Here is a 27,357-nt window from a genome sequence, read left to right as displayed (position 1 = left end):
ACCGGGTTCCTCTATTCGACCGGTGGGTCAATTTTTGAATATTTGATGGTGAATTTCATCAATTTCTATGAATTTGTCACTGATTTGTATTATTTAAAGAATAATTGACCTATTAATGTTAGATCATACACAAAATATTATAGCAAATATAATTAAATTGAATAAATAAATCTACCGGTCGAATAGAGGAACCAGTCGAATAAAAGGTACTTTACCTTACTTTGTGAGCGTCTCTCCGGTGAAGTAGTGTTGCCTATTCCGGCAACATCTTTTGCTTTCCTAAATTTCTTATTCATTTTGTGTTTTTTTTTTGCTGTCACCCGGATAACGAAATGCCGGATATCGAAGAGCCGTGTATATTAAACTCGTTCCGCTTGACGTTTTCAAATTTTCTATCCGTTCCGTCACAAAAGGTGGTCAGAGAAAAGGTGGCCGGTATTTCACTCAAAGTGGCTGGAATACTACCCAAAGCAATGTTCATATTACAGTAGAGTCTCGTTATAGTCCATATTTGGTTTCAGATTTGACACTTGGGTCGCACTATAGTCCATGTATTTTTTTTTAAATTATCAACGACTTTTAGTATTGAAATTGCTCGACGGCTTCCACTTTCTTTGCGATTGTGGTACTTGTCCTTGCTCTCTTCATTATTGATCACAATTATCACAACTACTTAATAAAGTTTGCAAAAAATATTAAAATATTTATGCTTGTTGCGTACAAAAAACATAACCTAACATAAAATCAGTGTTTTGAAATCAACGGTCGATAAATTGTGGACTATAGAGCGATGGCCTATAGCGAGACTCTACTGTATTATTAATTTTTCAATATTTTAGGAAGTGATTAAAAAAAAAAAAACAAAGATGATAAACTAGTTTTCAAGGTTCCACACAACCTTCCCGAAAAGGAAGTAACAAAAAATATCAATATGAATTAAAATTATTGAATTTCAAACTTAGGACTTCCCCACCCGGCAAATTCTGCAGAATTCTGCAGAAATTCGTCATATTTGAATTACTAACTGCCGAAAAATCAGCAGAATTTCTGCAGAATTTTGTTCTAAAGGTGGATCCGATCGTTGTATGAAAATTCTGCAGAATTTTCCGCAGAATTTCTATAGAAAATTTTAAAATTATCGGCAGAATTTCTTTAGAGTATTTAGATGATTTCTACATTTCTTCTACCCTTTCTAATGTTTCTAAACATTATTTTAACTACATAAAAATATGTATTTCAATTTATTTAAAATTCAATTTTTATTCAACAATTTTACGTGAATACTCTCTTTTTTTACAATATTATTATAATGTTATAATACAATATTATTAAATCAGCCATATATAGAAAATACGAAGGGGAAGGAAATGGTTAGAAAACACGAAAGAAATTCTCGATGCTCACGAAGTCGCACGACTATCCCGAAGCCACACGAAGTATCCGATTGAATGACAAGAAACGTTAAAATTTCAAAAGTGCAGAATTGCAGATCGAAGTTTTGCTGGGTCGGTGCTTATATGCACTATGCCGAAATTTGGCACACTTACCCTATTCTTATTTTAAAAATAAACCTTCTCCCGCTTTTCGCATCATTTAAACTAGAATTGTACAAGAACTGTTTGAAACCAAATCGGAATAATTTCCTCCTCTAGCCCGAACTCTGCCTGAATTCTCTTATGCGGAGCTTGGACAATCTCTCTGTCCTAATCCTGAATCTACGCGCAGAGAAATTCTTGACTGGCAGTTTTAATCGAACAGAGATTTGAAATTAATCGAAATTGAAATACCGATATATCGCGATATATCGCAGTTGCCTGCTTGAAAGTCAAAATGAGACCATGACGTCATAAGTTTTTCTCTAGAAACTTGTGCAATTTTGTTTTCTGGTGCATGACAAAGATTTCCAGTCAAAAATCCAGGATGAGGAAACGTGTTAGCGTGAAAAATCTCAATGTACCTATAAATCCAAGTGATATATTGTCCTGTGAGGTGAGAATTTCGGCAAAATCCTCCTGAAAGTTGCCTTTTGGGGTCGCGTGACGGAGGTGCTCATGCCAGAAGAGAAATGCATATTGCGTTGTATTTTGCAGGAAAAACATCAGGATCTCATGTATAGAATCCAAAAATCTCTCTACTATGGAGGCTTCCAGATGCTGCCGGAGCTGGAGAACATCAGTGGACCTCTGTGTGACCTGGCGGCTGGTATCTTTTCCAGCTGCCATCGAGGTTATTCGCTTCAGAGGCTCAATGCCGTGACTGTTGGGAAGATTCGTTCGACGCCGTTTCCTCTGATCATGAGCCTGGTATATCTGGATTTGCTGCAGGAACTGGATCCGACATTTGTGCAGAGTGTCACTCCAACGGAATTGTTTGTGTGTGTCATGTTGATTGCCACGAAATTCTACTGTGGATACGACGAAGAGATCTGCCTGAGTCATTGGGCTAAGTATGCCAAAGTAACTGTGGAAAGACTGAAAAAGATGGAACTGGAGTTGCTCAAAGCTCTCGACTGGAGGATTTACATATCGCACGAGACGTTCTTCCGCAAGCTCTGCCTGATTGAGAATCTCCTGGCGCAGCAACAGGGCTTCCGGAGAGGCTGGTTCACTTACACCGAACTCACCCTGCTGATGCCTTCGAATGTCCTCTCCCTGGAAATCATAAGTCTGACCTCAATCCTAGCGCTGTGCTATGTGGTTGCCTTGGCAGCCATTGCTAGTGCCTTCCTGGTTGTCCATCACATTCCCGGAACCATCTTCTACCATCACACTTACCCAGGAATCACGGATACCCTCTCTGCTCCATCCCATTGCCTTCCGATGCTCGATTTCATTGCAACTCGCTGCATCCCGTGCGACCAAGCCGTCGTGGAGAAAGCAGCCTATTCCCTCTTCCTGCACGAGAGCTAATGCCCAGAACCCCCGTCACAAAATTCCCTTGGACAGACTCCAACCCAATTTTACGAAATAAATCGACTTAAAACACTCTCAAAATTCTTTTAAAAGCAATTTATTGATAGAAAAAAAAACCTCCCTGAAACTCCCTACGGTCCGTACTTCTGGAGTTTCTCATCCTGATACTTGTAATGGAGATCCATGCAATCCTCATCACTGATGTGAATAAATCCATTCTTCGTCATGTGATAGACGCGGATGGTACCACCGGAATAGGCATCCCTGTGTGTCGCATGGTAGATTGCCCGACGAGCCAATTCATAGGCTTCCTCCTCCTTCAGATCCCACTTGTATCCCGAATCCAGGACACCATAGGCATAGACAGAGCCACTACCCACAGAAAACACCTTCCCGGGAGTCCTGCTGCCCTCGGAATCAATGTAGTACAGCCCAGGACCACGTTTATCGTACCCAGCCAGCATCATTCCCATACTCAATCCCATTCCCTTGTAATTGAAAATGATATTGGCCATGATTTTGCTAGCAGCTGCCACTGAGATCCGTTCCCGATTGCGCAGCTCATGCAAACGGCATTCCTTGGTCAGAACACGATCCCAATAGACACAATCAGCAGCTCCTCCAGCGATAGTTCCTGATAAATTAATTGTTTAAAAAAAAAAAAAGCAATGGAGAAATTCATTGTAAAGAATATGGCTGAGAAACGTTTTTTGAAATTCAAAATACGTGATATTCTCATAAGAAACATTGGAAACATTTTTAGAAACGCGAAAAAGCACTTGAGAAACACAAAAACGTTTCCAAAACCGCAAATGGAAACAAGAAACTTGAAAATGTTTCTAAAAAACACTAAAACTCAACGAAGAAACACGGAGAAGTTTCAAAAAACACGGAAACGTTACATGAAACATGGAAGAGTTAAATTGCTGAAATTTTCATCAAAAATTGAGTTTTTGCAGGGAATCGTCTGCGCTACTGCACTGCTATGATACTTTGTAGGGAAAGCTCATGAAATACTCACAAAAGGCGATCTAAAAGTTGTGAATTTATCACGTGTAAAACTCATGAATTTCAGAATTCACCCCCAGGAAAACAAAAATTCGTCAGTTAAATCAGCATTTGTCGTAACTTCATTTTAACAACTTTTCAGGAGACGAAATTTTCAGTTCAATATTATTTTTCTTAAAAATGAGCCCCGAATGCGATACTTTTGAGTCAAAATAATAAAAGTGGCACTAATAAACTGCAAGTTAACTTGAAAAAATCTTCATAAAATGATTTAAAAGCTGAGATATTGAGATATATGTTAGAAGAAACACAATAATATTTTATCGTAACTTGCATCGTTTATAAATCCGTAACTTCTAATGTATGGAGATCTTGGAAGTTACGACAATTTTCAAAAACACATTATATCAATTTTAATTACTCTAGTGATAATGAGTGCCTTTATTTCACTAAATTAGTCAATTAAACTGTGGCCCCTGTCCCTAAAAGCTTTTATTTCATAAATTTTATTTAAAAAATTTTGTGCGCCGCATCGCTTGTTTTGTTTTGAAATAATGACAGATGGGCAGGGATTTTTCCTCACTTTTTTTCTCGCAAATATTGAATTAAAATGATTTCATGTTACACTATTCGCACTGTCTTTCGATATTTGGAAGAGTTTATAAACGTTTTATTGAGAAATATTGCAATTTTGCTGCAAATTACAAGCCACGCAAGTGAGCAAAAGAAGTTACGGCAAATGCTGATTACTGAAAATTTTGTATGGAAATTTATCGTAACTTCCCCGAAAATGGAAGTTACGACAAATTCTGATAAATTTTTTTTAATTAAGGGCACTTACGATAATTTTTGTTTAAAATAATTTTTATTGGGCTTATAAAAGTTTCTTTTTCACAACTGCGTTTAATAAACAAAATTACGCTGATTCCAAATATGTATATATCTCAAAATCGCAAAAATAAAGTTACGATAAATGCTGATTTAACTGACAAAACATCTATAAAACACGGAATTGTGCTCGAGAAACACGGAAACGTTTCCAAAACCCCGATAATGGAAACATGAAACTCGGAAACGTTTTTAAAAACACAAAAACTCAACGAGGACACACGCCAAAGTTGCAAGAAACATGGAAACGTGATAAAAACTTTGGAAACAATTTTAGGATTGCGGAAATTGAATCAATATGAAAAAAAGATCGTCGATCGTTCTAAAGAAATTTGGAAACGTTTTCATCAAAATCGTAAAAACAGAAACGCAAACAAATAAACATGGTAAGGTTTCTAAATATCTCTGAAGTCTCATCTAAGAAACACAGAAACGTTTCTAAGAATTACGGAAACATTAAAAACGAAAAAATATACCTAAACAAGAAATTTGGAAATTTTACCAAACACATGTAAACCCAACGAAGAAACATACAAACCCAAGAAAAACAAAGAAAAATTTCCAAACAAGAAACAAAATAACTTATCGAAAAAACATGCAAGCCAGAAACACGAGAATTTATAAAAACAGAGAAATTGATCCAAAAGCAACCTTAGAAACGCGAAAGCGTAGGGAGAAGTGGGGTACCTTTGAATTGGGGCACTTATTCAAATTATTTTTTTCTCCTATTTAAAAATAGAACCTTACCATGATATTAATATAATTCGGTGAAGCAAAATTATAATCACGGTAAGTTCAAGTTTAATTTTTAGAAATAGGAGAAAAAGGCCTATTTCAAAGGTGTCCAAATTCAGAGGTACGCTGCTTCCGCCTATCTTTATAAATGCAGAATCACTGTGGACTTGGACTCTTCCAGAGATTTTCTTTCAAAAGACCCTCATACGGGCTTCAGACCTAAGGTTTAGCTATATGGCTTATCTACTCTATTTTTTTATCAATTACAATTTTTTTTTGGAAACATTTAACTTAGAATTGGAAATTGGATTATTAAAGATAATTAGCTAGGCTCTCAAAAAGCAATAAAATTGCTCGCACTTTAAGATTTTCTGACGCTGATACTATTAAAACCTCGATTTTTCCCTAAGAATCCTATATTTTTCGGGATTTCTCACAAACGAATTCAATCGTTTTTTTTTTCTTCCCGCATTTTAAAAAATTATAGTCGGACCGATTTTACCCATGTCAATAACCTCTACTCATTCATCCTTGAGAGTCTGCAAGGTCAAAGACTTATCTTGTCTTTATTTATTTTTCAGCTTAGTTTCCAATTATAATTTAGGTGATTTATATTTTGTTAATTTTAAACTAATTTTCTATCCATGATAAAAATTTAGAATTTATATTGAGCTAATTTGGGCAAGTTTCCATCAAACCATGTTTTTTTGGTATATTTCGAAAACAGATCCTACGATTTCTTTTATTTTTGGATATGTTTTGGGGGTGCTTCAGGTAAACATTTCGTCCAAACAAATATACAGTAGACTCTCTCTCAATCGGGAATATGGGGCAAAATGTCATCCGGTTTATCGATAGATTTGGGCGTCAAAGCCTTTGCAAATTCCACAAAAAGCGCTCAATTATAAAGAATCACGATAAAATAGGAAGAACTACAGCGAATTTGAGCGAAGTAGCTTCATAATTAAACGTGAAAATTGTCAACAAAATTTGTCGCCCGATTGAGTGAGAGTCTACTGTATGACCTAAAAAATAGCCATCAACTTTTGAAGGAAAAAGTTTAACCATACTTCTAGAAGAGAGCTCATTTTTCAACCGATTTGGATAAAATGGATTTTTTTGGAAAGGTTTTGAAATTTCCAACGTGATTGCATCGGTCACAATCGGTAATGAATCGGTTAAGTACCCGTAAATGATCAAACTTTTTTTTTTTTAAATATTTCGTTGTTTTTCTGTCAGTAAACTTGTTACCCATCTAGAAGTGAAATGGTAAAAGATACGAACTTCCAATTTTCAGAGGACCCCCCCATAAGTCGACCCAAGGAACAATATTATGATTTTTATTTTCCCCCACTCCCCTCCAACCCCAACAAAATCATGTGTTTTGTCTTAAGGCATCTACATATTAGGAGCAATGTTGGAAACGCGAGCGCTAACTGGCGGAAATATTTGAAGATTTATTATGTAAGCCCTTCCGGCACATTTGTCAGTCTTTTTGTAGAAAGCGTGGCGTGACGTGCATTTGTGAATTTTCATAGGAAAAGAATTTGCGTAAGTTAGGATATTTCCTCATGTTAAAAATCTATTTAATTTAGTAATATTTATTGGTTAGATTTGGCTGAACTCCTTGGGAGACGATCAAGCTAAGTCCTGAGTCAGGAAAAAGAGTTATATAACTTGGTAGGTTCGATAAACGATTGAAAGAAATTTAAAATGGCGTCAGGATAAAAATTATTAATTGAATTACAGGTTGTAAACTTTCAAAAAGCTTGAGGTTGGTGGAAGCAAACGGAGGCCGTTTGAGATTAAAGTAAGGATTGAATTGTTTGAATTAAAGAAATGAATTGAAGTGTATATTTATTTTAGGGACCACCAACATTCATTCATTCATTTGTAATCAGCCATTTAGTCATCGCCAAAGTAATCAAGTCCTTGCAGTCCGCCACGGGGAAATTGAGTTAATAAAAATAAATACAGTCCACTATCTCTTGATTTGTTTGACCCAGGGGACTTGGTCCCCAACAAGTGGTCCTTCTCACCGTGGATCAGTGACTGCAACGGACTGCAGAGGATTTGATTGTTCTGTCCGGAAAGGACCGCGATTGTCGCGATTGTGATTCTTGATTTGTGAGGGCTTTCCAGACGAATAGCACGATGCCTCGCAAGAGCCAAAGGGCAACAAAAGGTCGACCTCCAACTCGTTATGGCTTTGATGAGGAGGATAACGACCTTGAACTGACTCTCACTCAGGCTAAGATTGAGAGAACACGTAAGGAAATGGAGTTTTTGTCATTGCGGGAAAAGGAACTTGAGTTGCGCCAAAGTATGATGAAATCTAAGCGGATGAATTCACCAACAATTCTGGGGGATGTCCAGGGGGATATTCCAAGGACCTCAACACCTTTTTCATCGAATTCACGCAAGAAAGTTGAACTTTTCAACCCTCTGGTTACGAGGGGAAATGTCGTGTCTGATGATGAAGAGGCACCAGTGAATCTGGACGTGATCGTTGACAGGTTTGCAGAGTTCCAGAAGAAACTGATTGACGACGCAGCCCCGAAGAAGGAAGTTCTCACAATGACAAATGATCAGTTCCATTCGGCAATTCAGGAAGCTGTGAAGGCTAAAGAGAGAGAAATTGACACCAAACTTACTGGCTCCAAAGTGAAGCAAAATGCCACTAATGATGTGGACAAACACTCAAAAACGTCATCGGATGTTTTGGAGGTTATGGAGCGTTTTCTTGTACGCCAATCTTTTGGAACAGATGTACAAAAGTTTGATGGGAGTGTGAAGGAATGGCCGTTGTTCCGTGCTTGGTACGAGAACACTACCCAGACGTGTGGATATACGGATGTTGAGAGACTCAACCTGCTTCAGAGGTGTCTCACTGGAGAAGCCAAAGAAACAGTCAGATTTCTTCTCTACTCAGCATCGAATGTGAACAAGGCTTTGTCGTCACTGGAAGAGCGATATGGACAACCTGAACATCTGATTCGCACCATGATTGCACAGGTGAAGGCTTACCCACCTGTAAGAGTAGACAAGCCGGAGAGCTTGGTTGAATTTTCCACTATGATGGTGAACATGGTAGCAGCGATTGAGGAATTCAACCGAATGTGCTACATTGATAATCCCCAGCTGCTGGATGAGCTTGTGCTAAAGCTCCCGATGTCAATGCAGATTTCTTGGTCAGAATTCCAGGTGACCAAGAGCTACGTGACAGTGAAAACCTTGTGTGACTGGATTGCGGTAAAGGCCAGGGCGGCGAATTATCGTGTACAGGTTAGGGACTCAGCGAAAATTGAGCAGAAACCTGTCAAAGGCAAAACCGTGGCAACTGTCAATGAATTGACCGAGCTGAGAGCCGAAATGGCGGCATGCAGCTTTTGCAAGGGAAAACATGCCCCACAAAATTGTGAGACTTTTAAGAAGCTCAAAATAAGCGACAGATGGAAGATTGTGAGAGAAAAGGGAGTTTGTTTCAGATGCTTGAAGCCAAATCATTCTCTCTCAACTTGCAGTGATAACGGAAAATGTCCAAAACCTGGTTGTGGTCAGAAACACCACAATCTTCTCCACAGAGATGACAAGCAGCAAATGTTCTCTCTAGCTCAGAGAGAAGATGAGGAGAAGCTAGATGCTTCAGATTTCCCTACTGAGACTGATCAGGACTCGGATCAGGAAGATGAAATTTCCCCACAGAGGGGAATTGTGATGACTGGAGCCACAGTGGCTCATGCCAATACGAGTAATAAGATTCTCATGAAGATACTTCCGGTGTATGTTACTGGACCGAAAGGTACCTTGAAGGTCTACGCCTTTTTGGATGAGGGCTCCATGCTGACAATGATGAAGGCATCTCTAGCAGAGAAATTGGGGCTTAGTGGACCAAAGTGCCCTCTGACGTGGCAAGGAGCTGGACCGACAGCATGTACTGATCTGACATCGACTGTTGTCAACTGTAGAATCAGAGGTACTCATCCCAAAGCCAAGGAGTATTTAATGCAGAAAGTTAGGACTGTCTGTGAGTTAAGTCTCCCTAGGCAGACAGTGGATATGGAAGCACTGTCACGGGACTGGAAACATATGGCCGATGGTCATTCTGAATCCATGGTGGATGCAGAGCCCGATCTGCTGATAGGGCTGGACAACACTCCCTTGATTGTGTCACGGGAGATTATCCACGGACCGTGGAACGCTCCCTATCTGGCTTTAACTTGGTTAGGCTGGGTAGTAATGGGAAAATTGAATAATCAAACCTCATGTGAGGTAAAGACCTACTCCTACTCTATTGTGGAACGCAAAGATGAGCTGTATGAAATGGTGAAGAATTCCTTTTCCTTGGAGGGCTTTGGTACTGAAGGTCAAGAGAAGGTACTCTCTCGTGAAGATAAGAGAGCTCTTGAAATCATGAAGCGCACCACCCGTAGGACGAGTGATGGGCGTTTCGAGACTGGATTGCTGTGGAAGCAAGGTCATCAACCAATTGTGCCAGAGTCAAGAGATGTAGCTGTCAAGCGCTTGTACACCATGGAGAGGAAACTAGACAGAGATCCGGCATTGGCCGAGGCTTACTGTGCCAAGATAAGTGATCATCTTGAGAAGGGATACTTGATAAAGCTCACAGAAGAAGATAGGATGACTCCTACTGGAAATACTTGGTATCTTCCACACTTTGCGGTTTTTCACCCGGCTAAGGGAAAAATTCGAGTGGTATTCGACTGTGCGGCTAAGTCAGGGAATGTATCACTTAACGATCTGCTGATGAGCGGGCCAGACTTATTGAAATCACTTCCGGCAGTGTTGGAAAACTTCAGAAAGGGTAAATTCGCATTCACTGGAGACATCAAGGAGATGTTTCATAGAGTTTATGTTAGGGCAGAAGATACCAACTATCAAAGAATCCTATGGAGAGGAATGGATAGGAAAAATGAGCCAGAAGAGTACAAGATGAATGTGATGACATTTGGGGCATCTTGTTCTCCCACTCTAGCGTCATATGTGAAGAATCTAAATGCCCAAGAATATGCCGAAGAATTCCCAGAGGCAGTGAAGGGAATACTACACAATACATACTGTGACGATTATCTGGGATGTGCAGATACCATTGAGGAGTCTCGCGGATTGATCAAGGATATTGTTCAGGTTCATAAAGCCGGTGGCTTTGATATAGTGAACTGGACAGCCAATGACAGCAGAATTCTTAATTGTGTGAGTGACACGATGAAAAGTTTGAATGCGAAGGATGAACCTGAAAGAATTCTTGGCTTGTGGTGGGACTCTTCTGAAGATGTCTTCACTTTCAAGACCACATTCCATCGCGTCGCATCTGATATTCTGTCTGGAGAGAAGATACCCACAATGAGAGAAGTATTACGGCTGGTAATGTCAATCTTCGATCCATTGGGATTTTTGGCTATGTTTTCGGTGAAAGGAAAGATGATTCTCCAAGAGATTTGGCGTCAGAAAATTGGATGGGACGACATCATTTATGGTGTGGCTTTGGAGCAGTGGCAAGCATTCATCAAGGAGCTAAAAATGATTGACACAGTGAAGATACCGAGATGTTATTCTCCGAAACTTCCGGAAGCAACTTCAATCCAGCTACACGTCTTTGGAGACGCCAGCGAGAGTGCCTATGCATCAGTTGCATATTTACGGATTGAAAGTGAAAATAGTGTTGAAGTGGCTTTTGTGTGTGCTAGAACTAAAGTTGCTCCATTGAAAGCTACCAGTATCCCAAGACTTGAGTTACAAGCTGCAGTGCTTAGTGCGCGAGTTAGCGTTGCGGTAAAAACATCTTTGGATCTTGAATTTGATCGAGTGGTTTTGTGGACGGATTCCCTAACGGTGATGGGGTGGATCAAAAGTGATTCTCGTAGATACAAGCAGTTTGTTGGACACAGAATAAGTGAAATTGACCAACTGACAGAGATTCATCAATGGAGATGGATTTCGACTACACAGAATCCAGCTGATTTGGCCACGCGTAGAAAGCCGTGTGATTTCAGTGCGTCCTCTAAATGGTTCACTGGGGCGCCCTTCCTGAAATTGGAGGAGGAACAATGGCCTCAAGATGATAAAAAACAAAAAGTTGCAGACAATGGAGACATTGAGGTGTTTCAAGTGTTAGTGAACGTTGAAAGGTTTATTGGAAATCGTCTGATTCCAGAGATGAGTCGTTTTTCCCGCTGGAATCGACTTGTCAGAGCGACTGCTCAAGTGAAAAATTGTGCGCAGTTTTGGTTGGAAAAGTGGCGTAAAGCGAAAGAAAATCTAAAAACAAGTGAATTACCCGGACTCAAAGTGAGTGATTTGATAGAAGCAGAAAAAGTGTTGCTTCAGGAAATACAGTCAGTGTACAGAAGAGAAATACAGTGTCTCCAAGAGGGAAAAGTAATTCCCAAAGAAAGTGATTTGTATCATTTGACGCCGTTTGTGGATTCTGATGGATTATTGAAAATGAGATCACGTTTGCAAAATAGTGAAGTGCGAGTAAAGTGCCCCATTATTCTTCCGCCGAAGCACGTGGGGACAAAGTTGATTATTAGTGATTTTCATGTTCGGAATCATCACCAAGGACGAGAACAAGTTGTAAACAACGTTCGTGAAAGATTTTATATTCCAAGAGTGAGAGTGGCAGTCAAGAGGGCTTGGCATGAGTGTCAAATTTGCAAAAACAAACGCGCCCAACCTTTGATTCCTGAAATGGCCGTGCTTCCATCCGCAAGAGTTAATGATTCAGTGTATCCCTTTGTAAAGAGTGGAATGGATTATTTTGGACCATTAGAAGTGAAGGTGGGTCGTCGTGTGGAGAAAAGATGGGGAGTAATCTTCACTTGCCTAGCGACTCGTGCTGTGCACTTGGAAGTCGCACACTCCCTGACGACAGACAGTGCCATCATGGCAATTAGACGTTTCATGAATCGACGCGGATCTATAACTGATATGTTCTGTGATAATGGAACAAATCTTCGAGGAGCTGATAACGAATTTCGACGACTTTATGCAGCCGTAGATGAAAAGAAGATCCAGGAAACCTTCTCCGAAAAGCGTGTGGAATTTCACTTTAATCCACCAGCCGCACCACATATGGGCGGTGTTTGGGAAAGACTTGTCCGTTCCGTCAAAGTTGTATTGAAAGAGGTCATGAGGACACGGCATCCCACTGATGAGGAGTTACACACATTCTTTATTGAAGTGGAGTATATTCTAAATAACCGGCCTTTAACTTATGTGTTGATTGATCCTGATGACGAGACTGCCATCACTCCCAATCATTTCTTGATTGGAAGATCTGGAGAGAACCGACCGATTGGGACCTTTGATGACAGCGATTTGTTCCTCCGCAAAGCATGGAGACGAGCCCAGTATTACGCAGACCATTTTTGGCGTAGATGGATGCGTGAGTACCTTCCCGAGTTGACAAGACGAACTAAGTGGTATTCTACCACTAAAACTATCAAGATTGGAGATGTCGTTGTTGTGTGTGATGAACAGTTACCTCGCAACCAGTGGCCCTTGGGTCGAGTGGAAGAAGTATTTCCTGCCCCTGATGGGAAAATTCGTTCAGTGATGGTAAGAACTCGTTACGGCCTATACAAGAGACCAGTTGCAAAGCTTGCTGTGCTGGACGTGGAGTAGGTGGGTGCAGGAGCACCAGAGGGGAAAATGTTGGAAACGCGAGCGCTAACTGGCGGAAATATTTGAAGATTTATTATGTAAGCCCTTCCGGCACATTTGTCAGTCTTTTTGTAGAAAGCGTGGCGTGACGTGCATTTGTGAATTTTCATAGGAAAAGAATTTGCGTAAGTTAGGATATTTCCTCATGTTAAAAATCTATTTAATTTAGTAATATTTATTGGTTAGATTTGGCTGAACTCCTTGGGAGACGATCAAGCTAAGTCCTGAGTCAGGAAAAAGAGTTATATAACTTGGTAGGTTCGATAAACGATTGAAAGAAATTTAAAATGGCGTCAGGATAAAAATTATTAATTGAATTACAGGTTGTAAACTTTCAAAAAGCTTGAGGTTGGTGGAAGCAAACGGAGGCCGTTTGAGATTAAAGTAAGGATTGAATTGTTTGAATTAAAGAAATGAATTGAAGTGTATATTTATTTTAGGGACCACCAACATTCATTCATTCATTTGTAATCAGCCATTTAGTCATCGCCAAAGTAATCAAGTCCTTGCAGTCCGCCACGGGGAAATTGAGTTAATAAAAATAAATACAGTCCACTATCTCTTGATTTGTTTGACCCAGGGGACTTGGTCCCCAACAAGCAATTTTCATTAAAAATGCATTTTTGACAGAATTTTGACGTTTTCACCTACAGCAGTTCACTCAATTTCCTTCAAAAAGGCAAATTTTGACGAAAATATTGCTCTCAATGTGTAGACGCCTTTATGGTGTCTACAGATTGGGAGCGATTTTCGTCAAAAATTACTTTCTTGAAGGAAAACGCTTTTACTACTGTAAAGGCGTCTACACATTGGGAGCAATTTTCGTCAAAAATTGCGTTTTTGACGTTTCCCCCTTGGTGCAGGGAATTTCCTTCAAAAAAGCAATTTTTGACAAAAATTGCTCCCAATGTGTAGAGGCCATAAGTGCAAACGTCAAAATTCTGTCAAAAATGCAATTTTTGATGAAAATTGTCCCCAATGTGTAAAGGCCTTTATTTCGAAAACGGCTCCTACGATTTCTTTTATTTTTGGATATGTTTTGGAAGTGGACCAGGCCAACATTTCGTCCACACAAATCTACAACCTAAAAAATTGCCATCTTTAATTTTTGAAGAATAAAGTTTAAAACCACTCTAGACGGCTGATTTCTGAACCGATTTGGCTAAATTTGTATTTTTTGGAAAGGTCTTGAAATCACTTATTAATAGGTTATCCGTAAATGACTTATCTTTCTCGCGTTTACATTTTTATGATTTTCAAATTCTCTTCTAATTATGAATCAATTTAATCGCTAGTAGACTAGTAAGCAATAAGACCATGCTAAAAAAAATGATTCACAGAAAGTTCTATCTGCTGAGTTCGAGCATTCCGCAATGCTAACACACTTTGCCATTTCCTTATGTTAAGATTTAAAATAGTTGACTTTAAACTACAAAATAGCGTTCTTAAGAGTACTTTCTCCGCAACAGCCCCACCTACTTCTATTCAAAACTTATCCGGAAACTGTAAGTGACCGGGAATCCATAAAAGGGGTATCACAAATTCACTACAGGGAATATAAGGGAATAGATTGTACTCACCCAGGAGATATTCATTGATCTCTATGACCTTCTTCATGTTATTGGACCCGATAAACTGCCCTCCGGTGGCTCGGGAATCCACAGCCATGATGACACCATGCTCAAATCTGAATCCCAATGTTGTGGTACCATGATCAAAGTCAATTTTGATCCCAGTTGAAGCACCGTAGTCCTGCAGTTTGGCCAGATTCTCAGCAGGCTGGAAAAATAGAAAAAAATTGGTGAAATTTGCGGAATCATCCGGACAACATAACCTCACTCACATTCTCAAACGGAGGAACTGCAAGCTGCAGAGGATTCTCCCAGTTTTCGCACAAATTCTGAGTTCCACGGAATTTCAGAACTGATGGATCATCGAAGGAATTCAATGAGAGCCCACAGACATCAGCAAGAGCCATTTTTTTACGAGAAAAACTTACTAAATGAGAAAACACAGAGGATGATTGTTGTTTTCCAGAGTTGTCGTTGAGTTTTTGACAACTTAACGAAAGTGGTTACAGCGCAGGCGCATGCTTCGTTAAGTTTGAGGGAAAATTTTTGGAGAGAAGAGAGAAAAACAAGAGGCAATAAATGTGCGAAAATTTGTGAAAAGCAGTGAAAATACTTAAGTCTTGTTTGTTTATTTGATGGATTCAGACTCGGACATTGGTTTTGTGGATAAAGATAGTGGAATTGTATCAATGAGCGGCAGCAAAGATGAAACACCGGAACGTCAAAAAAATGTAAGAGGGCAGATCAATATTTTCCAGACACATTTTCATCAATTTCCCAGTGCTTCTGCCCCTGAGAACTTACAAAATTTTGTCATGATACCTTCTAGGAACCCTCGAATGCCATAACAAATACGGATGGAGATGGTGCTGGAGAGAATTTTGACGATGTAAGTTTGGTCATAACCTCACATTCTGTCCGGAAGTCAAAAATATTGCATATTTTTTGTCCCAGGAGCCTGATGAGACCTTGGGGGAACGACTGTGGGGTCTGACGGAGATGTTTCCCGAGCCGGTGCGCAATGTTTGCTCAACGGTGACGGATTTGTCCAGTCGCAGTGTTAAATCTTTGTTTAAGTTGACCTGCAATGCCTCGTGGATCTTCTTCACCAGCTCCATCCTCCTCTTTGCACCAGTCTTCATCGAGGTGGAACGTGCCCAGTTGCAGGAGGCACAACGCAATCAGCAGAAACAAGCTCTGCTGGGACCCAGTTCAGCCCTGGCAGCAACTCCCGGAGGAATGCCAGCCTTGCCACCCATGGCGCGATAATCCCTGGTGTCCATGAGGTAAAAAAAACCCACGAAACGAGATTGTGCACTACAGAAAAAGCTATCATCTGGTCATTTGGCCACAGAAAAAATTTATAGTCTAGCGATAATCCTTGAAAATCCCAAGGATTTATCTAAAAAAAAAAACTAAATTACAGAGATACCGGTTAGCATTTAGAAATTTCTTGTTTTATTCACGCCACTTCCATATCATTTTATTTACATTAGAATTCAGTTCAAAAGAGAGAGATTTGTACACATTGTAAATGGTTCCAGAGCGCTCTAGCGCTTACCCTTTGCACGTCCACGAGATTTTGGTCCTGCAATATCTACTGCTTCACATTCGTATTCCAATCGTTTAACCTTCTTGATTGTTCTCTTTGACCTTCTTAAAGATTCTTGAGGTGGTTCTGGCTTCTGAAACATTAAAAAAGTCGTACAAGGTATTTTAGGAATTGCTCTTAGGAATTCCCGGACACATTTACATGTAAGTGAATAGAACAAATTCAAGCATTTTAGTCACAAGAATTTTGAAAGGATCCTTTTTCCTTGATCTCTCGGGGTCACAAAGAAAAATCATCCAAGTGGTTCAATGTAGTTTTTACCGAATCCAATTGAAGTCGGACTAAAGACGTAGGCAGCGATGATAATTTTAGCTACAGGATCCAAAACCAAATGATAAGTCTAGATCAGAAGCGGTATTATCGGATTTAAGGTCAGATTGTGACTTGAATTCAAACTAAATGAATGAAAATGAAAAAAAAAATTCCAATGAAAAACAAACATGTTTTTTAGAACATTACTGTTCTCAAATGCTTCTGCATTATCGACTTTTCTTTGAATTGGTTCCTGTCACGACTGTTTTGTGGTTTTAGAACACGGCGAGAACTGAAGAAAACAGTCGAGACAGGAACCAACAGAAGTATTTGAGAAGATTTAAGTACTAAAAACATATTCATTTTTCATTGGAACAGCACCACAAAGACGCTATTCCAATTAAAAATGAAAAGCGGAAATTTTATCCTGGGCATTTTTTAGCACAGAACGGTTCTCAACTCCTTCTGGATTATCTACTTTTCTTTGAGTTGGTTCTTCTCTCGACTTTTTATCCAGTTTTCACTATTTTTTTTTAACCATCAGAGTCGTGACAGAAACCAACTCAAACAAAAGTCGATAATGCAGAAGCATTTGAGAACAGTCGTGTACTAAAAAAAATATTTAAGAGAGAAACTTTCCCTGTTAATTTTTCGTTTCTTCTTCTTTTTGGATTGGTTTTGAATTCTCTTATTTGAATTGGTACCCGTCTCGACTGTTTTCCCCTGTCCCCCTGTCCAAATCATCTTCCAAAACCACTCAACAATCGTGATTGGAATCAACGGAATAAAAAGTCGATAACGCAGCTGCACATGAGAATGGTATAAAGTACTAAAGAAACATGTTCTTTTTTCATGTGAATAATACGATAATTTCTCCAATGTGTTTAGATAAGGAAAAGTGTCTAGGATAAAATGAAAAAGGTTATGATGTACGAGATCATTGTTTTCTCCTTGGTTGATTACTCAAAAAATGTAATCTCCATTAACTCATTATTTGTGTAAAAAAAAAGCGAACACAAATTGAGCGCTTTTTTTACAAAAACAGAAATGCGTAATATTTTTATCAAATGATTGGGTCATGATCTGACCTAAACTTTCCAATGATACCGCTTCAGCTTATAAATAGGTGAGATTCTTAATTTGCATAAATACACGGGAAGTTGTATGCTTATCAGCCATTTCCTTTGAGACATTTTTCAAGAAATTTGTTAGAAAATTTTCAATTCCATGTGAAAAAAAGGTAGGGTAAATTAAGCTCATTTAAAACCTGCTTCAAATGGAAATTTTTCGCTATTCCAAATGGAAACGTCACTGTTTTCATGATAAATTCAGTACTAAATTATTATATTTATATATTTTCTATACCTCAGTTTCATTATTTAGTTAATTTTTTAGTTTTTTTTAATGACCTTCCGCGAAGCAAGAAAACAATAACAAAATGTATTTTCATCTCTGTCGGACTATTTTTCCCGAATAATTGCAGAACTAAAGTTACTAAAAATCCATTCCCGACAGCAATTCGAGAATCAGTTGCCCAGGAATAAATCATCTAAAATCACTCAATTTGCGTATGACGTATAATACAATGGTAAGGAATGGGGTAATTCGATCCGTTGGATCAAATTGAGTGCGAAAAATTGAGATAGACATAATATGCAAAACTTTTGAGAAAGAAGAGATGTTAATTTTGATTTCAGGAATTTTTCTCGATCTAAATATTGTGCCGGAGGCTTTGAGCAATATTTTCGAAAATGCAACATACTTAATTTACTTTTAAAATTGGTTTTGACATTTTAAAAGACAAAATTGAGTGACGCTAGCCTCAAATAAATAAATTCTGGATAATACAGTAGACGACTATCTCTCAAATTCGGGCATATGGAACCGAAATGTCAGCCGAATTAGACAGAAATTCGGGCGACAAACTTTTTGAAATGCAACGAGATGCAACACTCAAATTGCCTGAAAATCCCTCAATAATGCAAAATCACATCAAAACTAAGACAAACCATGCCAAATTTGAGCATATTTGATTCATTTGATAATCATAATCAAACTTGAAAAATGACAACAAACTTTTTTCAAATGTAACCGCTGCCCGAATTAAAAAGTAGCCCGATCTTAAAAGAGCCGAATTTGCGAGAGTCTACTGTACATAAATTTACTTTTGAAGTTGGTTTTGGCAATTTAAAAGACAAAATTGAGTGCCTCTAACCTCAAATAAATAAACTCTGGATAATATTTTATTTGTCTTTAAAGTTTAGGTAAATGAATTTTAAAAAAACCTAGTTTTTGCATTCAAAAGTTACGTTTGAATTATTTTAGGTTAAGTCCAACATAACCTCAATTTCAATATAACCTCTTTCCTCTAAAAAAATATGATCTGTACGATTTTTTTTACAATTCTAGCACCAGCTAGTTTAGAAATTTTCTTATGGCGCTGGCACACCTTTTTAATTGAGTGAAATTCAATCGATTGAAATTTTACCTCTTACTCTTTCATTCTGAAATAAGATATGTTTGTCTTTTTCTGTCAAATGAAAATTGAAATTTCAATTTCAATTTTAATTTGACAGAGACAGCTATATTTGATTTGAGAGATATTTGATTTGATGAAGAGGTAAAATTTCAATCGATTAAATTTCACTAAATTGAAAAGGTGTGCCAGCGCCATAAAATCAGATATTGTTTTCTCTTTTTGTCAAACGAAAATTGAAAATAATGGCTCCGGCACACCTTTTAGACCAGGAAAATTTTATGAAGACGAAATTCGCATCCTTTTCTTTCTTAAATGTTTTGCATATGACTATCTCATTCTTTCGCATACCAAATTCGATTGATCGAAATTGAATTTGGAGTGATGTTTAAAAGAAGAAGAAGAGTGCAAAAGAATGAAATAGACATATGCAAAGAATGTGAGAAAGAAAGGGCTTCGAATTTCGACTTCATGAAATTTTCCTGATCCAAAAGGTGTGCCGGAGGCATAAAATTGAAATTTCAATTTTCATTTGGCAGAAAGAGTCAGCCACATCTAAATTTAATGGCGCTGGCACACCTTTTCAATTGAGTGAAATTCAATCGATTGAAATTTTACTTCTCACTCTTTCAAACTGAAACCAGATATAGCTGTCTCTTTTCTTTCAAATGGAAATTGAAATTGAAATTGAAATAAATTTCATTTGGCAGAAAGAGACAACTATATCTGATTTTAGTTTTTAAAGAGTGAGAGGTAAAATTTCAATCGATTGAATTTCATTAAATTGAAAAGGTGTGCCAGCGCCATTAGAATATAAATTTTTAAGAACAGGGGGTTAGATAACACACTTTGGCGAGATTTGAGCCCAATCCAATCCCTATAAATTAAGAATTTCACCTAAGTGGTTGAATGTGTACAAAAAACTTGCGAAAGATGAATTTGAGAGAAAGATTAGATAAAGCATCAGAGAGAGAAATAGTTACAGGAGAATCTTGCCCAAAAACTCTCAGCAAGTTGCCTGAGATTGAGGGCCTGGTGCTTAGTTGCATCTGGAATGCCTGAATAGGAAAGAAGGTCCACAAGGGAATTGTACTCACTACAGCTAGAACCATCCAAACTCCTCCAAGATAGATCATCGCTAGGCGGAGAAGACTTTTTTTGAAAGTGTGATGGAACCATAAGAAAATGATAATTCATGCGGAGAAATAAACTTTTTCCAGGGCTACTTACATGAGTTTCTGGTGGCTTCTTGGGCGGTACTTCTTTTGCCAGTGAGGATTTCTTGCTGAGATTGCGTCTAATTGGGGCTGCCTTGGAAGGATTTAATTCAGGCTCGAACATTGAAGAGTCTGGAGAGTCTAGGATGCTGATCTGCTTGAGTCTCTGGGCAACTACTGCTGATAGTTCCTTCTTGGGAGTCTTTGCCGAGATGGCTTCGCTGTAGACGGTGGGAAGGTCCTCTTCATCTGAGCTCTCTGGGAAGAGATTTTGTACTGATGCCTTTCGCTTGAGGGTAGTAGGATGCTTCCGGAGGAACTTGGCTACGTCATCGGCGCTGGGGAGTTTGATGGCACAGGGAGGAGTTGAAGTTTGAGAGGATTGAGAGAGATCATCTGAAGAAATCTCACTGAGTCTTAGAATAGAGCCATTCCTCTGTTCAATTGGATTGATGTTGACCTGAGTGGCTGCCAGGTAGGCTTCGATGGGATCTTTGGTGGGGAATATCTTGCGATCAAAGGGCTGCGTGATGCCAGAAGACGCAGACGTAGACGGAAAAGCTTGTGTTGGAATGTCGTAGGGAGTTTTTGACATCTCCTGAGTAGCCTCATCGTAGACATTGGCATTCCCATTGACCGGGACATTGAGCCTCCTGAGCTGCACAATAGGCAGATTGGGGATGGTAAATTTGTCCAGATGCTCAGATTTCTCCGTTTGATGCAATTCCTCAAGTTCTGGCGTGACAGATCCTTCCCTTTCGTTCAATTTTTCGTTAAGTTTCTTCGGAGTTTTCAACTCAATTTCAGATAATTCCTCTTCGCAATCCGTCTCTTGCCCATCATCCAGAGATATCAACTGATGGCTTACATCCAATGATGAATTCTTCTTCTCTATCACAGTCACTTCCCCAATCTCAACTGCACGCTGCTCCGGAACCTTCTGAGGCTCTCCAAAATCTGCCAAGAGATTCTGCGATTCGATATCCGGAAAGACAATATCCGTCGGAAGAGGCTTGAAAATTTGCGTTATTTGCTCACAGGCATCCTCGTCGAAATTTCTAGATAAATTCCGTGGAGCCTGTGTCTCGGGCAGGACAAAGTGTTCCTGTGGACCTTTCTCTGTCAATGGAGATTCTTGTGTTTCAGGAATGATCTTAAAGGATTTCTCGCCAATTTTGTCTGGATCCACCGGCTCAGCCAAAGCATCAAGCTTCCTATCCAGCTCATTGTCAATCTTATCGATATCCCCAAGGGAACCCCAAAAGGATTCCCGGGAGCTCTCGTGGGATTTCTGTGTCTCGGAAAGGGTAATATGTTCTATTGATTGATCAGCTTCAGGGCAAGTATCATCATATTGTGTAGCTGGCACAAGGATTTCCTTGGTCTGCCGGGGAAATTGACAAAACTGACTCACCGGGAGAACTGTGGGATCCTCATGGGGCGACGGAGTATAATCCCGCAAATCCTTTCCTCCGCATTCTGTGAGAAATGTCCCCTTAACCCCTCCAAACATCACCTTTTGCCCATGTTCCAGGCTCCTCCATGTGGCAATTGGAAGCTTCTCGTCGTTCACAAAAGTCCCAGATTCTGACGCCAAATCCAAGATCTCTGTGGTGTTTTGCATAAGATTGAAAAACAAAAGGCTGTGCTTCCCATCGATTGACTGCAAAAAAAAAGCATTCGCATTATTCGCCTTATCTTTAGAAACAGCTTCCTCCGGTTCTTACCTCATCGTCCAGGACAATTGAATTGTGTGACTTGGATTTCTGGGAGCCTACAATATTGTAATCCGGCAGCAGTTTGAGTATCCGCTGGCCTTGGCCTTCCAGCTCCAGACGCGGCACATAAAACTATTCAAATTTTGCTGCTTAATTGAGGCTTTCCCCAAGGTAAATCAATCACTTACCATTTTAGACGTTCTATGGATTGTTAAATAAGACGAATACACAGTATTAACCACTAAAAAAATCACAAAAATCGAAATTTTTTTTAGAAAAGCATAGAAAAGTCCTTCCCGATCTTCATATAAACCCGGTTGACAATGAATACATCTCCACTTAATTTCGCAATGTTAGGAAGGCTACCGCGTATACATTTATTTTTAGTACGATTCGAGTACAGTAGACTCTCTCTCAATCGGGAATATGGGGCGAAATGTCATCCGGTTTATCGATAGATTTAGGCACCAAAGCCTTTGTAAATTTCACAAAAAGCGCTCAATTATAAAGAATCACGATAAAATAGGAAGAACTACAGCGAATTTGAGCAAATTAGCTTCATAATTTAAACGTGAAAATTGTCAACAAAATTTTTCGCCCGATTGAAAAAGAGCCGATTGAGTGAGAGTCTACTGTACTACAGACTCTCTCAAATTCGGGCATTTGAGACTGAAATGTCACCCGAATTAGAGAGAAATTCGGAATGAAATTTTTTTGAAATGCAACTTACCTGTGTAGAGGAGATAGGGGTAGAATTAGCCAGCAAATGAAGCTTTTTTTTCGCGCGTGATTTGTGAAAAATGATAAAGTTTGTCTAATGTTTTTATATTTCATAAGTAGCATTATAATTAATTTAAAAGTAGTGTCAACTAGAAGATATTCAATGCGTAAGTATGATAAAATAGTTTCGAAAGCTGAAAGTATACCAATTGCAGTGAAATTAATGAAATAGTGAAGATCTACCCGTCTTCCTACAAATAGATAGATAGATAGATAGATATTTATTTCATCATCAATGACTTAAAAGCGCAATACAAATATAACTTTGTGTAAGATTTGTAATTATGCGTCCACCTCCATCTTAGCGTTGGTAACCAACCTACTCCGGAGTAAAACGGTGGAAAAACTCCATCTCAGGTTGTATATGCCAGAGAAGTCTCAAATGGTTACAAATCAAAAGTTATACAAAACTGACTTCTGTAGTGTATTGAGATAGATGATATAGATAAAAGAGATAGGATGAGATTGTTCAGGTCAGGTTTTAAAATATTGAAGTTAGTCTAATAAACGCACGCATTGAAGTCACATCGCGTCCAATAAAGTATTGTAAATAGTCAAATATAGTCTTTTAATTAAAGTCTTATTTCTTCGCCATATAATAGCAAGTCAGAGCTATTATAATTGGCGACGAGTGTAAAAAGTACTCGCGTGAAAATAAAGTGTGATGAGTGTAGAAGACTTGGATTTGGACAAATTGTGGATCCAGTCAGATCAACGTGAAGCCAAAATGGAATCTTCATCAGCCACGAGGCAAGGTGGTTTTGTGGGTAGTATCTCAGAATATACTCCAGGAACCAACTTCAAGTACTACCACGATCGCATTAAGCAGTTTTTCATCGCAAACTACGTAGCTGAGGAGATGAAAGTACCAACATTTTTAGCGTGCGTCGGCGAAGAAATTTACAACACGTGCACCACACTTTGTGCGCCAGTGCTGCCCAGTGAGAAAAAATTTGAGGAACTCATGGCTCTTTTAGAGCATCACTATGATAAAAAAGTGAATAAAAGGGCTCAGAGATTCAAGTTCTTCAAAGAAAAGCAGCAGGAGGGTCAAACAATCAAGGAATATATCTTAACCCTCAAGGAATTGGCGGCAACATGTGAATTTGGCGGGTTTATTCCAGACACCAATCAACAAAAGGGTTCACTCAGAGCATTGGCATTGGAAGATGCTCTAACGGATCAATTGATTGTGGGATTATCGAATGAAAAAATTCAGCAAAAACTCTTATCGGATGATTCCAAATCATTTGATGCTTGCTGTGAGATTGCACTCAATATGGAAATGAGTGAAAGAGAGCAATTGTTGCTGAAACCCAGTACCAGTGGAGTGAATAAAGTGTCCGAGAGGAAAGCAAAAAAAGCTGCAAACCGGAATAAATCACCAGCCAAGAGAAGTTCTTCACGTCACAGGGGTGATGGAAAGCACCATCGCAACAAAGATGAGTCCAGTGATTCTACCACGTGCTATCGGTGTGGCCGACAAGCTCCAAATCATAAGCCACAAAATTGTCCAGCGCTAAATTGGAAGTGCTTTATCTGTGACAAAACGGGACACATTTCTACGGTTTGTCGACAACGGAGTTCTTCAGGTGATCGCGGACGAGTTGGAAGGATTCAGTGCAACTCAGTAGGAAGTGGGACAGCGCCCAGGAAAATGTCACAGCCTCTCTACTGGCAAGTAGTAGTCAATGGAGTCACCATGAAGTTTGAGGTTGATGGCGGATGCGGAGAAACGCTCATGAGTCTACAGGAGTACCAAGATAAGTTCCAGAATCATCATAAAAATTTGATCAGTATAGGGTCCCTATCTCTTTCTACTTTTACAGAAGAAACTGTTAGGCCGTTAGGATCATTTATCGCAACTGTGGTGATTGACGGTGTGGAATATGGACATCTTGAGGTGCTTGTAGTAGACACAGGGAAGCGATTTACTGCCTTGTTGGGTCGCTCATGGCTTGATGTCGTTAATCCAAGCTGGAGAGAATTGCTGTCGCCACGTAAGAATATTCCAAATATTTCTAAAATGTCTTATACTCAAGGGAATGATACTCAGTCTGATACTTTGATTAAAAATTTTCGTGAAAAATTCCCATTCACGGTCTCTCAAGATACAAATCAAACAATTGTCGGGTTTAAGGCACAAATATTGCTTGAACCGTGCCAGCCTATTTTTCACAAGGCTTATAGTGTTCCATATCGATCTCGTGAAAAAGTCGAGCAAGAGCTTGAGCGTCTTTGCAATGAGAACATCTTAGAACCAGTGAAGAATAGTAAGTGGGCTTCACCCATTGTCGTGGTGCCAAAAGGCAAAGAGTCAGTAAGACTTTGCATGGATGCAAAGGTCACGATCAATAAATTTATTAAAACCGAACATTATCCTCTTCCTTTGGTAGATGATATTTTCGTTTCCTTGGCCAATAGTCGATTTTTCTGCGTCATTGATTTAAAAAATGCCTATCTTCAATTGGAGGTAGAAGAAGAATCAAGAGAGTGTCTTACCATTAACACTCTTCGCGGTCTTTTCAGGTATAAGAGGCTTCCTTTCGGGGTGGCATCTGCGCCTGCAATTTTCCAGTCGGTCATTGATCAAGTCTTAAAAGATATCGACGGATGTGTTGCATACCTTGACGATATTGTCATAGGGAGTAGTACCCAAGAGGGATGCAAAAGGATTCTTTTCCAAGTCCTATCGAAACTCAATGATCATAAGATCTTGATAAATCTCGAAAAATGTCAATTTCTGGTCAAGTCAGTCAAATATCTTGGACATGTCTTAGAAGATGGACATGTAAGTCCCAATCCAGATAAGATAAAAGCGATTGTAGATGCGCCAGCACCATCCGATGTCGCTAAATTGAGTTCCTATTTAGGGCTTATAAATTACTATAGGAAATTCCTACCAAATTTATCCACGGAATTGCACCCATTGTATAATCTACTCAAGTCGAATGTAAGATATCAGTGGGATGAACAATGTCAAACAGCGTTCCAAAAATCGAAAGAATTGCTGATAAATAGTCTTGCGTTAACCTTATTTGATCCTAATAAAGAAACTATTTTGTCGTGCGATGCATCTCCGTATGGGTTAGGAGCATGCTTATCCCAGATGGTTAATGGGGAAGAACGTCCAGTCTCATTCGCGTCAGCAAGTTTGAGTCCGAGTGAGAAAAATTATTCTCAACTTCACCGTGAGGCATTGGCAATTATTTTTGGGGTAAAAAAGTTCCAGAAATATTTATATGGAAAATGTTTCACGTTAGTCACTGATAATCAGGCAATTCGAGAGATTTTCAATCCAAAGAAAAATACTCCTGCAGTCGCAGCAGCAAGGTTACAGCGATGGGCTGTTCAGCTGTCAATGTTTAATTATAAGATAGTGTATCGCCCAGGGAAGAAAATGGGAAATGTGGATGCGCTATCGCGCCTACCTATACAGGAAAGTCATGAAGTCGAGTCGATTCCGGTCAATAACATTAGGTGGGATGATTCAATTCAAATTGATTTTGAGAAAGTCAAATCAGAGACGAAAAACGACCCGGAAGCTAAACAAGTGTCGTCGTATTTAGCAAATTGTTCGGGTGGGGGGATACCTTCAGAATTTAAAAGAGTCCAAAACCAACTGTCGTTGGAAGATCAGTGCATATTTTATGGGGAACGGCTATTTATTCCTAAGAATCTGAGATTAGCAATCTTAGAATTGCTACATGAAAATCACTCAGGAATGGTGCTCATGAAGAAATTAGCTAGATCTTACGTCTGGTGGCCATCCATTGATAAAAGTATCGAGGATTATGTTAGGTCATGTGAGATTTGCCAACAGACAGGCACCGTTAAGAAGGAAAAGCTAAATAGTAAATGGCCAGAATGCTCAGTTCCTTTCGAGAGAGTACATCTCGATCTATTCTATTTCGGGGGCAAAATGTTCCTAATAATTGTCGATTCGTTCAGTAACTACATTGATATTGTGTTAATGAACAATACAATTGCTCGTTCTCTCATCAAAGTCCTTGAAGACAAGTTCGCGATTTATGGACTATTTCATGAGATCGTTACCGACAATGGACCACCTTTTAACAGTTGGGAATTCGAAAAATATTGTCGGGAGAGAAGTATCAGGTTGAGTCATTCACCTATTTACCATCCAGCGTCGAACGGTCGCGCTGAGCGCGGAGTAAGGATTGTAAAAACTGTATTCCGAAAATTTCTCATTACCAGCAAGGATTCGACGATCGAGCAGAAAATTCAAAAATTCTTATTGCACTACAGAAACAGTCCAAATTCCACCGCCAGTCAGTCTCCAAATGAATTAATATATTCATATAAACCTCGTACACAGATTGATAACTTAAATCCTAAGAAGAAAGTCAGTTTTGATTTGTCAAAGAATAAATATCACAGTCACAATCAGAATAGTGAGGTATCACAGAAAAATAATCACAGTCAAAGTCCTGAATTTAAAGTAAATGAGAAAGCATTATACAAAAATCATGAGAAGTCAA

General features: G+C 39.1%; 4 protein-coding genes and 1 long non-coding RNA gene across 10 annotated transcripts; 3 read left to right on the top strand and 2 right to left on the bottom strand.

Annotated features, from left to right (window-relative positions):
• The first annotated feature begins 1,833 nt into the window (after positions 1-1,833).
• LOC129800539 (protein CNPPD1) lies at positions 1,834-2,993 on the top strand. The gene is made up of 2 exons (XM_055845010.1): positions 1,834-1,989; positions 2,091-2,993. Exons 1-2 carry the CDS (start codon positions 1,891-1,893, stop codon positions 2,907-2,909), a joined length of 918 nt encoding a protein of 305 aa, XP_055700985.1. The 5' UTR covers positions 1,834-1,890; the 3' UTR covers positions 2,910-2,993.
• Position 2,994: 1 nt separating this feature from the next.
• LOC129800540 (proteasome subunit beta type-5) lies at positions 2,995-15,297 on the bottom strand. The gene is made up of 3 exons (XM_055845011.1): positions 15,073-15,297; positions 14,810-15,008; positions 2,995-3,546 (listed from the first exon to the last, which is right to left on the bottom strand). Exons 1-3 carry the CDS (start codon positions 15,205-15,207, stop codon positions 3,044-3,046), a joined length of 837 nt encoding a protein of 278 aa, XP_055700986.1. The 5' UTR covers positions 15,208-15,297; the 3' UTR covers positions 2,995-3,043.
• Positions 6,966-7,527, top strand: LOC129800543 (uncharacterized). The gene is made up of 2 exons (XR_008751631.1): positions 6,966-7,094; positions 7,156-7,527. It is a non-coding gene; the product is annotated as an uncharacterized LOC129800543 (long non-coding RNA).
• A 9-nt stretch (positions 15,298-15,306) lies between the features above and the next one.
• Positions 15,307-16,249, top strand: LOC129800541 (mitochondrial import receptor subunit TOM22 homolog). Its single transcript, XM_055845012.1, has 3 exons — positions 15,307-15,531; positions 15,630-15,689; positions 15,755-16,249. The coding sequence occupies exons 1-3, from the start codon at positions 15,436-15,438 to the stop codon at positions 16,067-16,069; spliced, it is 471 nt and encodes a 156-aa protein (XP_055700987.1). The 5' UTR covers positions 15,307-15,435; the 3' UTR covers positions 16,070-16,249.
• Positions 16,236-22,476, bottom strand: LOC129800538 (uncharacterized). Of its 6 annotated transcripts, XM_055845009.1 has the most exons (6): positions 22,264-22,413; positions 22,085-22,207; positions 21,772-22,020; positions 20,371-21,648; positions 20,238-20,292; positions 16,236-16,485 (listed from the first exon to the last, which is right to left on the bottom strand). In XM_055845009.1, the coding sequence occupies exons 1-6, from the start codon at positions 22,264-22,266 to the stop codon at positions 16,427-16,429; spliced, it is 1,767 nt and encodes a 588-aa protein (XP_055700984.1). In that variant the 5' UTR covers positions 22,267-22,413; the 3' UTR covers positions 16,236-16,426. The 6 variants fall into 6 exon arrangements, with proteins under 6 accessions (XP_055700984.1, XP_055700980.1, XP_055700982.1 ...); XM_055845005.1 differs by having other exon boundaries at positions 20,124-20,292; positions 20,371-22,020; XM_055845007.1 differs by having other exon boundaries at positions 20,371-22,020.
• Between the last annotated feature and the right edge of the window lie 4,881 nt (positions 22,477-27,357).

The sequence above is a fragment of the Phlebotomus papatasi genome, chromosome 2, assembly GCF_024763615.1.
Source record: "Phlebotomus papatasi isolate M1 chromosome 2, Ppap_2.1, whole genome shotgun sequence".
Lineage (NCBI taxonomy): Eukaryota > Metazoa > Arthropoda > Insecta > Diptera > Psychodidae > Phlebotomus > Phlebotomus papatasi.
This window is presented reverse-complemented; position numbering and strand designations above follow the sequence as displayed.